The sequence below is a fragment of the Coturnix japonica genome, chromosome 31 (genome assembly GCF_054131305.1).
Source record: "Coturnix japonica strain WE chromosome 31, WE-NBRP24, whole genome shotgun sequence".
Lineage (NCBI taxonomy): Eukaryota > Metazoa > Chordata > Aves > Galliformes > Phasianidae > Coturnix > Coturnix japonica.
The window spans coordinates 5,162,697-5,174,920 of NC_140693.1; the positions used below are offsets into that span (position 1 = coordinate 5,162,697).

Consider the following 12,224-nt stretch of genomic DNA (forward strand, 5'->3'; position numbering starts at 1 on the left):
CAAAAGACACACTGGGTGCCCTAAGCACGGGGCTGAGGTGGTATTTAGGATGGCCAAGAATACCTCCATTCTGGCCCTCAGCTGATGCTCCAGAAGGAGGTGTCTATCTCATAGATTTTCCGTCACAGTTTACAAGCACTAGCACAAAACTAGGATCACCCAAGGCACCTTGGGCATCACTGAGAGACTGTGTATGAGTAGTGCAGTCCCTGTGGAATAAAAACCAAGGATTCAGATGAGGGACTCACACACAGACACCTCACTGTGCACATCTGAACTCAGCTAGGTGAACTTGCAGCCCCCGTGGTTCTTTGAAAAACTGATCCCAATTCAGCCCCAGGGTTTCCATCTGAGGATGAGATGCCTAACGCTAGAATAAGGATGGGATGGTCTGATGATAACAGGACAAATGGAAATGGATTTAAATTAAAAAGGGGAGACATAGGTTAGATGTGAGGAACCTATTTTTTCCAGCAACACTGGAAAATGTTCCCCTTAGAGGCTGAGCATGATGATGGATGGGATCCTGGGTTTACTCTGGGTTTACCCTCACGTCAATCTAGATTTCTACTCATACTTTTCTCTAGGTGAACTCTCACTTTACTCAAGGTTTTACTCACAATTCACCATCAGGGAGTGTGATCTGGAGATGGGCTGGTGGAGTGACTTGCTGGCATCCCCGAAGGAAGGCTGCCAGGCAGATACCCCCAGAAAAGTGGTTGACTCCCTGCCCTGTCACAGTCAGACAGACCTGACTGATGAGGAGGGTTGGAAGAGAGTCCCAACTCAACATCACAGGAGCCCCCCCATGCCTGCCTAGCCCTCGACCCCTGATCCATATAAGTAACAGGTTTGACACTCTGAAATCTGAAGGAGATAAGAATAGGGAGGCAATGGAAGATCTGCCTAGGAGGGAACCTAATGCAAGGCAGTCACTACCAAGCCTTGTGACTTGCTCTGCCATGAAAGAAAGAAGGGTGGCCGTGGTGGGTGACTCCCTTCTCAGAGGAATAGAGGGTCCCATTTGCAGACTGGACCCGAGTTGTCAGTAAGTCTGCTGCCTTCTTGGCTTCAGGTCAGGGACATAATGAGGAAACTCCCCATGCTGGTTAGGTCCACTGATTATTTTCCACTACTCATAGTTTAGGTGGGCAGTGATGAAATTTCTTAGATAAGACTACAAACTATAAAAAGAGATTTCAGGAATTTAGGCCATTTAGTTCACAAAGTGGGAGATCAAGTGATTTTTTGTTCTATACCTTCAGGGTCAGTGAGGGACACGGAGCAGGCTTGGAAAGCAAAGCAATGAACAGTTGTCTCAGAGGTTGGTACTGAGCCAGAAACTTTGAGTTCTTTGATCACAGGGCAGTTTACTTGGCCCATGGTCTGTTATCCATGAATGGAACCCAACTGTCTCAAAGGGGGAAGTGAATCCTAGCACAGAAGGTAGCGGGGCTTATCGAAAGAGCTTTAAACTAGCTACGATGGGGGAGGGGACAAAACAGGGCTTACCAGAGATAAGCCTAGGGAAATGCTGTTTGAGCTGGGAGAGAGGCAGATGCCTCAGCTGAAGTGCGTCTACACCAACGCACGCAGCTTGGTCAACTAGCAGGAGGAGCTGGAATCAACTGTGCATCTGACAAACCATGACCTAGTTGCTATTACCGACCCATGGTGGGACCACTGCCATGACTGGAGTGCTGTGATGGATGGTTACAAGCTCTTCAGAAGGGATAGATGAGGAAGGAAGGGTGGTGGTGTGGCCCTTTATATTAAAGAGAGTTTTGATGTTGAAGAGCTTGGGATTCAGAACCATCGAGACGAGTGCATGTGGGTAAGGATCAGGGGAAAGGCCTGTAGGTGTGACATCTTGTTAATGGTCTCTTATAGACCGCCAAATCAAGATGAATTGATGGGTGAGGCATTCTATGAGCAGCTTACTGAAGTCGCAAGATTGCCAGCACTCATTTTCTTGGGAGACTACAACTTCTCTGATATATGCTGGGAATATAATAAATAGCAGAGGAATCAGTCCAAGAGGTTTATAGATTGCATGCAAGACAGCTTCCTTACGCAGCTGGTATGAAGTCCTACCAGGGGTGGTTCCTTGCTAGACCAGCTCTTCACTAACAGTGAAGGACTGGTAGGAGTTGAGAAGGTTGGGGACTGTCTTGGGCAGAGTGGCCATGAAATGGTAGAATTCTCTATTCTTGGAGATGTCAGAAGGGTGACTAGCAAAACTACTATCCTGAACTTCTAGAGGGCGGACTTTGACCTGTTCAGGAGACTTGTAGCACAGGTCCCTTGGGAGTCGCTCCTTATGGGTAAAGGGGTCCAGGAAGCCTGGACACTCCTCAAGATGGAAATCTTAAAGGCACGAGATCAGGCTGTCCCTGAATGCCATAAGGTGAGCCATAGGGGAAGAAGACCAGTGCAGATGAACTGGGAAAAACTATTGAGACTCAGGAAGAAAAAGAGAATCTACGCCCTCTGGAAGAAGGGGCTGGGTACTTGGGGAGATTACAAGGAAGTTGCTAAGGTATGCAGGGAGGAAGTTAGGAAGGCACATTACTTCCCTGTCGCTTAATCCATACCCAGAGCTTCTCAGCCATGTCACTGCCAACTGTAAGCTCCATGCAGAGTTCAAGTGGGACACAGAGGGCACAGCCTTCTGCTGGGTGGATGCAAGTGTTGGTGGAACCGATGGGACAAAGCCCTCCCACCATGCCCTCCTGGGAAAATGGCCACCCCAAGAATGGCAGTCTGCCTCCTCCATGACCCCATCTGAAATGCTCCTGCACTGATTGATTAAAGGGCTTTAAACCAGGTCCAAAGGGGGAAGGGTGGGGAATTGGATGTGACAGAGAAGGGCTGAGGGATGTTGTTGCTGTTGGAGATTGAATGGAAAGCCTCTGAGTTGTTCTATAGGATTGTGTGAGGATTCCTCAGAGAAAGTCTTGTTGCCAATACCCCGTCCTAAATCTTATTGTGAACCCTCTGGGGGTAACCCCAACCTACTGCTGCCCTAAAGTGCCTGTAGACCAGTGCAGATAGCATGAGAAATAAATGGGACAACTCAAGAGAAAACCACAGAGCATTTCCTTTCATGCAGGCTGCTGCTTCTGAGCAAGGCCCTGAACATCAGTACCACAGTGTAGATGCAAGACCCAGACAGGCTAAATCAAAACATGCTTCTGGAAGGGGATGCTTTCTGAAGAATCCTTACACTAATGAGAGGACCACAAACATTCACTCAGCGAACTCCAAATCTCTGTGCCTTTGCAGGCCTAGGGTCTTGTTTGTCTCACAGAGACATGGTGGGATGGTTCCCACCTCTGAACTGTAGCAAAGTAGGTACAGACTCTTCATTACGATTAGGCAATGAAGATGAAGAAAGGCTGCTGCCATCTGTGAGAGTGCACTGAGCTCTGCCTGGGGATGGCAGAGGAGCCACCTGAATACTGATGGAAAGGTTTCAAAAAGAAGAGCAGCAGATTCTGTTCCTTGCTTCCTGATCAGGAAGAACAAGAAGAGGGGACAGGCAGGAATCTGAGTTACAGCTCAGATGAATTTTTTTTCTTCAGACTGCCTACTATGGTGCAGTGTTTTGGTTCTAGGAGAAAATCATTGATAACACTCTGATGTTTACAGCTGCTGCTAAGCAGTGTTGTACAGAGCCAAGGCCATGGTCAGTGGAAGACACATGGAGCTGGGAGGGAACAGAGTGAGGACAGCTGACTGATAGTGGCCAAAGGGACGTTCTCTATCAGCTGACAGCAAGCAGAAATTGTATTGAAAGGGGTGGGAGTTCATCTCAGTCTCTTCACTGCCCAGGGTCCAGCTGAGCATCAGTCTGGTGGTGCTGAGCAAGTGCTTGTGCATCAGTTGTTACATATAATTCCATATCAACGGATATATAGTGATAACTATTACTCCTCTCCTTTTATCTCTCTTAGTAAACTGCTTTGTTACAACCCACAAGTTGTACTTTTTTTCCCAGTTCTCATCCCCATCCCACTGGGAATTGGGCAGTGCACAAAGCACTGTGTGCTGCTGAGCCACACGTTGGGTTCAACAACCACCATCATTTTGGTGCCTGATGTGAGACTCCAAGGATTGAGATAGCAGCACATCTGTCCAGAGCGAGATAGCTCAGGGCTTTGTGGGAGCTGGAGAAGTGCAGGCCATGGTGCTGATATGTGTGGATGTGCTCCCTATGTGTGGAGCTTGTTGAGTCTTCTCATGAAGCTTCACTGCACAGCTCCTTACTTGGTGCTTGGATGCTGGATTAGGGTATTTATTTTGCTATGCTGTTTGACCTCAGTTTGAACCACGATAAAATTGGCAGCTGACAAAGTGAAGTTTTGTGCACATTCAGCTCTGCGGTCATCTTTGGGTTTTGGAAGTAATATTGTCCATATGATTAGGAATTACACAATTACATTGTCGCCTCTGTGAGTCCGGGGGTGTACTGGATATTGTGTTGAGGGACATGGTTTACTGGGAGCTATAGGTAATAGGTGAACGGTTGGAATGGATGATCTTTTAGGCCTTTTCCTCTCCAACTGCATATGTTGTATATGTGTGAAAATACACTAAATATATTATATATGTATAAATACATTTGTCATAATTATTATCCTTTTCTTTTTCTCTTTGTCTCAACCCATAAACCTTAAACCACAGCACTGCCCTGAGAGGCTTACGGATCTCCTTGCGACTATTCAATCTGATCTGGTCACACAGTGAAGAGCACCAGAAGATCTCAAGGTTTTCTCAGGGAGCAGCTCCTGAGGTATATTCCTTACACCAGCTTTGGAAGAGGCCTCCCTCCAGTTCTCTGGTCCTGCTCTAAAGGGGCACTCTTGTTATGGCAGTGCCAGCAAGGAGACCAGCTCTGACAGACCTGTTCATATTGCCGGCTACTGACTGCAGCCCTGGATTGCTGCTGTAGAGACAAAAGGACGGTCGTGAGACACACAAGACTTTCAGGACTGCACAAATGAGAGGACTTGAGAGCACTGTGGTAGTGTAAAGAGATCAGAAATGAAAAGAGCACGTTGAGCTGCTGTCTATGGCTGCACCTCCCCAAATCCAGACAAAGTAGGAAGAAAGATAAGCTAAGTAAACGTCAATTTTGAAAGCTTTTTAGGTATCATATAACGTATTCGGGGAATCTGGTTATATGTTTACATGAGCTCTTGGAGTGAAAAAAAATGCAAATTAAGTAGGAAAGAAGTGAAATAAATTTTTATTTATAAGTTCAAGAACTTTTTTTTTTTGCACATTGCTATATCTCACATAAGCAAACAATCAAAGATGCATAAAACATAAAGAACCATCGCTGGGAATCCTATGAGGAAGATGTGCACATTATTGAAGCTGGAATAGTGCTTATTGCAACACCTTCCTGAGAGCATGCTTGATCTCCCTGTTCCTCATGCTGTAGATAACAGGGTTCAGTGTTGGAGGAACCACTGCGTACAGAAGTGCCACTGTCAGATCCAGGAGTGGGGAGGAAATGGACGGGGGCTTCAGGTAGGCAAAAATGCCAGTGCTAAGAAATAGGGAGACCACGGCCAGGTGAGGGAGGCACGTGGAGAAGGCTTTGTGCCGTCCCTGCTCAGAGGGCATCCTCAGCACAGCCAGGAAGATCTGCACATACGACACCAATATGAAAACAAAACACCCAAAGGCTAAACTGGCACTAAAAAATAGAAGCACAACTTCCTTGAGATAGGATGCTGAGCAGGAGAGTTTGAGGATCTGGGGGATTTCACAGAAAAACTGGTTGACAACATTGCCTTTGCAGAAAGGCAGTGAAAACGTACTGGCAGTGTGCAGCAGGGAATAGAGAAGCACAGTGCCCCAGGCAGCTGCTGCCATGGTGGCACAAGCTCTGCTGTCCATCAAGGTCCCGTAGTGCAGGGGCTTGCAGATGGCAATGTAGCGGTCATAGGACATGATGGTGAGAAGGGAATACTCTGCTGAGATGAAGAAGAGAAAGAAAAAGAGCTGTGCAGCACATCCTGTGTAGGAGATGGCCCTGTTGTCCCAGAGGGCGTTGGCCATGGCTTTGGGGAGAGTGGTGGAGATGCAGCCCAGGTCGAGGAGGGCCAGGTTGAGGAGGAAGAAGTACATGGGGGTGTGCAGGCGGCGGTCGCAGGCTACGGCTGTGCTGATGAGGCCGTTGCCCAGGAGGGCAGCCAGGTAGATGCCCAGGAAGAGCCAGAAGTGCAGGAGCTGCAGCTGCCGCGTGTCTGCCAACGGCAGCAGGAGGAACTCGCTGATGGAGCTGCTGTTGGGCATCTGCTGTTGTTGGGCTTGGAGTCCTGCTCAGAGTGCAGAAGATAATGACAAATATAGACCATTCTCAGAGACACTCCTCCTGCTGTACTATAATTTTTTCCTTTCCCTTCGGAAAATGATCATTATCATGAACTTCACCATCCCTTTAAAAGAAGTAGATTAGGGAGCTCTTATTTTCTTCTCATATCCTACTCACATCACAGCCTCCTGCATATTTTCGCCTTTAGAGCAGGTGTTCTTTGCGACCCCAGCCCCTGCCTCTGTGTACTTCAATCAAGAAATATGCCTGTTTGCAGGAGACATCAACTATTAATGTCTGCAGAAAACAACGATAAGTTAAACTGATTGATTCCTTTTCGAAAGAAGAGGCTGAAAGTACAACCTGTGTGACTGTTCACAAAAGAAAAAAAAACAACAACGAAAACAACAAAAAAGATGGATTGATAAAAAATATTTGTGAGTTGAAGAGCTGTTTTTACGTTAGACATACCTTTTTAGATTTCTGCCACAATCCTCTTTCCTTCTTTCAGAACAGGAAATGGAAACCCCCTGCCTTGGCTCTCCTTTTGCAATGGACCCTAGAAAACATAGTGTTGTGCAGTGGAGCTGTGATCCCCCTGCCCCAGGCAGCAGCTGTGGCAGCACAAGCCCTGCCGGGGGCTCCTTGCCCCCACACGTCTCCCTGCAGCACCCTGGGCAGCTCCCCGGGCAGGCTGAGTGCTGAGCCTGGCAGGCGGCAGAGTCCCATACCCGGCACACAGCCCCTGGGGCACAGCAGGGACCCTGCTCTGCAGGACAGCCCTGGGCACCCGCCTGCAGCCCCGGCTGCACAGCCTGCAGCCGTGCTGGGACACACAGCCTTCAGGGCTGTGATTTCATACTGCAGTATGGAAGCCCTCAGCTGGAGCAGAAGGCTATTAACACAGTAAAGGAATATGCAGTGCCTGCAGCCAGATCTGCTACGGGATATCCCAGATTAAGTGAAACTTCTATGAAAAGCATCTGCATGGTCTGTAGTGAGACTTACCATTTCTTGTTCTGTGAGTAACTCTCCTGCTGTGCTCTCACAGCCTGCTCACACCGTACACATCCTGGAAGCTCTTTCCCCTTTCTCTTCTCTCTGTCTGTCACTTGCAGTCTGTGCTGTGCACAACAGCAGCTCCTGGGCACAGCTGTCTCTCTGCAGCACTGCCCACTTGTATGAGCTCCTTGTGTCCCAGGAGCCCAGCCTAGCTCGGCACATCTGAGGATTTGAGTTTCTCTTCCTCGCTGCTTCCCCGGGAGATTTCCCTGGGGCTACAGAGCAGAAACCTTCTGATAGACAGCAGGCTCATCTCTGCTAAATGCACTTGGATGTCAGATCCTTTATTCACCGGTGGAAAGACTGATTCCAAAAGCATGGCTTTGAGTTGTGGAATCAAACTCTATAACCCAGAGTTAGGTTTTAAATTAGGAAGTCTAGTTATTAGTCTCTTATTAGTCACCTGGTGTAAGGGGATCACTTTTATTTTGCATACCTGTAAGCAGAAGTGTTATATATTTGAAAACCAAACTGAAACATATCCAACAAATTTCCTGGAACTCATCTTCATATTCATTATTTTCCTGGAACTTATTTACATTCTGCCTGCATGTACCAGGGGGCGGACACATGTGCAGGACATATGGGTCACGGTTATTCATTGCTTGTGTCTGTTCTGTGTGCCCTGGGCTGTGGATGTCCAGAACGCAGGGGGTTAGCCTAGCTGGTTTGCCATTCAATCAACGTAGGTCCTTAGCATCGCGGCTACATTTGGTGACTCTGACTTGATACAACTGGGTGCACACTCGTGGTGAGAGAAGGCTGGTTGTTATGGCTTAATTGAAGCGAGTGGTGAGTATGCTAAAAGGGACAGGGCAGAATGTGGACTATCCAGTCCATGAAAAGGAATTGAAGCCACTAATACATTGGATGATGAAGAAGGGGTTTGGCTCAACCCCTGGGGAATGCATTAATAAATGTAATTTAGAAAAGGCGAGAGGATAACTATTCCAGAACTATTCTTGCTCTGGTAGTAAGGAAGCAGAAAATCTGCTTCCAGCCTTTTGGTCATTACGTCTTTTTTCCTGGGTGAAGGAATCACAACAGCTATGGCAAGCAGCACATGACTGCTTGTCTAATAAGGTTTGTCCCAAGTCTGAGTCTGACAACCTTGCCACCCCCTCAGATGCGGCACTAGACAAGGGGAATCAGATGGAGCCTGCGGCTGGAGAAATACAAGATACCAATGCAGAAGCGACTTTAGATCAGGAACCATCAACAGCGGTGGGAGGAGAGAAGTCAAAGAAGTCAAACGAGAATGGTTCAAGAAGGGCCGCGGTGGTTGCTGTAACCTCAGCCCTAATGGATCCTAAATCCCCTGTGGTACCTGTTTTGATGAAACTGTCCAGCATTACGTCAGGGAGACCTGTGATCTCTTCAAGACTTCCCCATATTTTAGCCTGAATAGAAGGATACATCTGCTTTTCATTTATTGTCACTGTTACAGGCTTAGCAAGGATAGCAGTGACTTGCTGGCGCTTTGCATTGTCATTGTGTTTGCAGAGTCAGGTCAGATTGGACAACCGGGGAGTCATATTCTCCAGACAAAGATGTTTCATTTCAAGACTAGATTTGTTATGTCCTGAAATACACTCTTCCAGAAACTCTAGGATAAGACCTCTACAGTGCCTGTCCTTGCTTCTTTCATTTCTGCTCAACCAAGTGGCATCTAATTTCTGGAAAGAGTTGGCCACTCTGACTTCCCACCAGGAGAATTGTGTGATATGCCTGGCCTTATCATCTGTAGGGGACCCTTTCTCACTCTGCTCATTTTGGGTTATAGTAATAGTAATAGTAATAGTAATAGTAATAGTAATAGTAATAGTAATAGTAATAGTCTCGTGCGGGTTGGAAGGGACCTTAGAGATCATCGAGTCCAACTCCCGGGATTCGAGCCTCTGTGCTGCAGAGCGGCACTTCTACCACTTGCACCACAGGGGGGATTGCAAGGCGGCATTCCTACCACTTGCGCCACCGGGGCACACAAAGGGTTCCCCTCCCTGGGTATTTCTTCAAGCCAGGGAACTACAGCAAGAGACTTAATATCTCAGTTATGACTTTAAGTGCGTCGCAAAACACCACTGACTACCTGACATGCCATGACACATGGTGAGCGTGAGCCCTCATTTGCACCTAATCAATGGCCGTGTTGTGCAACATTCCAGGTATGGTTCGAGTACTGGCAGATGAAGAGGATGAGGAAGAGGAGGAGCTTCAGAGGAGCTGCAACCTCCATTAGCCACTATCCAAGTTCACTGGGATAGTGGTAATGACTGAGGTTCTTAACACACTCTAAAGGAATAGAAACTCCAATGGGGAAAAGAACACCACTACTGCTTTGCAGGGAGTGAAGAATGCTGTGCAGAGGCTCTGAGAAAAGAAAGGGTTCATCAATCATGACTGATGGGGCAGCAAGCTGGGTATCTCTGACTTCTGGAATTGGCTGTGGTTCGGTGGTATTCATGGCACTGTGCTCACGTGGCTGGGAATTGGCTCTGTGTTCTTATGCTTTGCACTAACTATTCTCCTGCTCTTCCAAGGCCTCATCAGGAGGCAGGTGATGGCCACACAGTACGTGCTTCTTGCAAACCAAGAGTCCTAAGTGTCATAGTTGAAGCTGAGACACAATTGTTGCGTTTTGCCATGGAGTTCTCTCTAGAGCTCACTCCGTGACAGTGGGAACAAACCCGGGGAGAGAAGGAACAAAGTACCTCCCCTCTCTAACAACGCTGTGTGGCGGCCCAGCCACATGCACTCCAGAACATGGTGCGTGAACAGTTGGCCAATAGGTCAAGCCCAAAGGACTATAGTCACTGGGCTCCATCAGGCTGTTAGATGGTCACTATCAGAGGTCCCCATGGCTCCATTTTAGGGCCACTTCTCTTTCATGTTTTTGTGGATGACTTGCATGCTGGACTAGAAGATGTTCTGAGCATGTTTGCTGATGATAGCAGATGAGGAGGTGCTGTTGCCTCCACTGAGGGTGGAGAGGACTTGCAGAGAGATGTGGACAAGTCAGAGAAGTGGGTACCAGTTGGTACTAAGCACCAAGTGCCTAAAATATAACAAGTGCCTGATTGTGTATCTGGGCAGGGGCAACAGTGGACATACACACTGACTGCATACAGGACACTGGAGAGAAGTCTGACTGAAAAGGATTGGGGGTCCTGGTCAGCATCAAATTGAACATGAGTCAGCAGTGTGCCCAGGCAGCCAGGAAAGCCAACGGTCCCCTGGAGTGCATGAAGCAATTTATTGCCAGCTGGATGAGGGAAAGGATCGTCCCTGTCTGCTCTGAGCTGCTGCAGCCTCACCTGGAGCACTGGGTGCACTACTGGGCAATGCAGAACATAGAAAACATCAAACTATGGGAGAATGTGCAAAGGAGGGCACTGGAACTGAGAGATCTGAAGTTCAGAGTTTCACAGGGATTGACTGCTTGTTCAGACTGGGCCCTTCTCACATCCCACATCCTGCGATGAAACACAGGGCCCATATGGGACATGAACTTCCCACTGTCCTTGCACCCCATGCACAGCCTGGGATCTTCTGTCCCCATGTCTTTCATTTAACATCATACGGACTTCCAACTCACTGTCCCAGGAAGGATCCTTAGTCATCATGAGGTCCTCCCTGCCAAGGGTCTGGGATCAGGACTTGGCCTTTCTGCTTCATAAGACAAAGAGAGGTTTCTCAGCATCAGAGCCACCACGCCAGTGCCTTTCATTGCCTGTAGTCATATCTTCCAATTATCTTCTCTAACAAGTCCCTTGGGAAGCTTGCTTGCTAATGGCCCTCAGTGGGCCCATTAATACTCCAAGAAACTTCACTGTTACTTCTGACTTTGTCTTGTTGAGCACTTTGTGCAAACTTCTCTCTGCACTGGAGGTTGATGGACTCAGCAGCAAATGTGCCCTGGGGCCCATTATAACCTAAAGAGCCTCCTGTGCCTTGTGCTTTCCTGTTATCTTCTTCAGGTTTTTAGAACTTGTTCAGCAAACTGGAGAGATACCTGGAGAGAGCTTAAAGAGGAAGAATCCATTATAAATTTATTGTCTATTTATTTATATTTTGGTTTAATCAAGACATTAAAACAGCACTGTGCAACTGATACCAATCCAGGATGTCCCAACGAGTTCTATTCTGTTACTGTGTTGACAAAGCTCCTCTATATCCCCACCCCCTTTCTACTCACATTGGCCCCATGGGACTTAAATCACTTTTCCTCACATCACTCTTCTCCTCTGCTGTCACCCGCTCAGTGTTAAACCTCCTTTGCACCAACTCCCACTGGCTTTCCACAGAGAACCAGCTGCATATAGAAAAGTAAAAATTACTCTTCTTTTTTTTTTTTTTTTTTTTGGCCAGCAAACTGAAGGAAAGGTGATGCAAATGAATTAACAGTAAAACATAGTGATCAACTGCATGCCATGTCCAAGCTGCATCTGCTGAGGTTTTTCTTTCATAGGGAATATTTGTTCAAGAAATGATTTAGACGCAGATAGGATCGGATAGATAGAATTACGGTGAAGGATTGAAAACAAAGTACATCAGACTTTTGAGGAATGGAGCAAATTCCAGTAATCTCCCTGTAAGTCAGAAATCAGACAGATAACTGGGATGTATCTCACTGAACAAAGAGCAAGGGATGTGGAAATCAAGAAAGCAGTGGCAGGAGTGTGTGCCCAAACGGCCTGCTGAAAACAAGCCCTTAACCACAGCCATTTATTTAGGAGAGCTGAAGACACCTGGTGGATGAGGGACATCATATAGGCAGCAGGGAAGAGCAGCGGCGGACACTGGACTTTAGTCACATGGCATTGGCAATGGCACC

The 12,224-nt window shown here is 47.4% G+C and overlaps 1 protein-coding gene across 1 annotated transcript; it reads right to left on the reverse strand.

Moving 5' to 3' along the window:
* Positions 1-5,239: 5,239 nt before the first annotated feature.
* LOC146755680 (olfactory receptor 14J1-like) lies at positions 5,240-7,594 on the reverse strand. Its single transcript, XM_085525378.1, has 3 exons — positions 7,337-7,594; positions 6,800-6,887; positions 5,240-6,332 (listed from the first exon to the last, which is right to left on the reverse strand). Exon 3 carries the CDS (start codon positions 6,307-6,309, stop codon positions 5,395-5,397), a length of 915 nt encoding a protein of 304 aa, XP_085381504.1. The 5' UTR covers positions 6,310-6,332; positions 6,800-6,887; positions 7,337-7,594; the 3' UTR covers positions 5,240-5,394.
* Between the last annotated feature and the right edge of the window lie 4,630 nt (positions 7,595-12,224).

Coding starts and splice junctions, on each gene's coding strand:
- LOC146755680 (XM_085525378.1), bottom strand. CDS start 6,309: ATGCCCAACAGCAGCTCCATCAGCGAGTTCCTCCTGCTGCCGTTGGCA.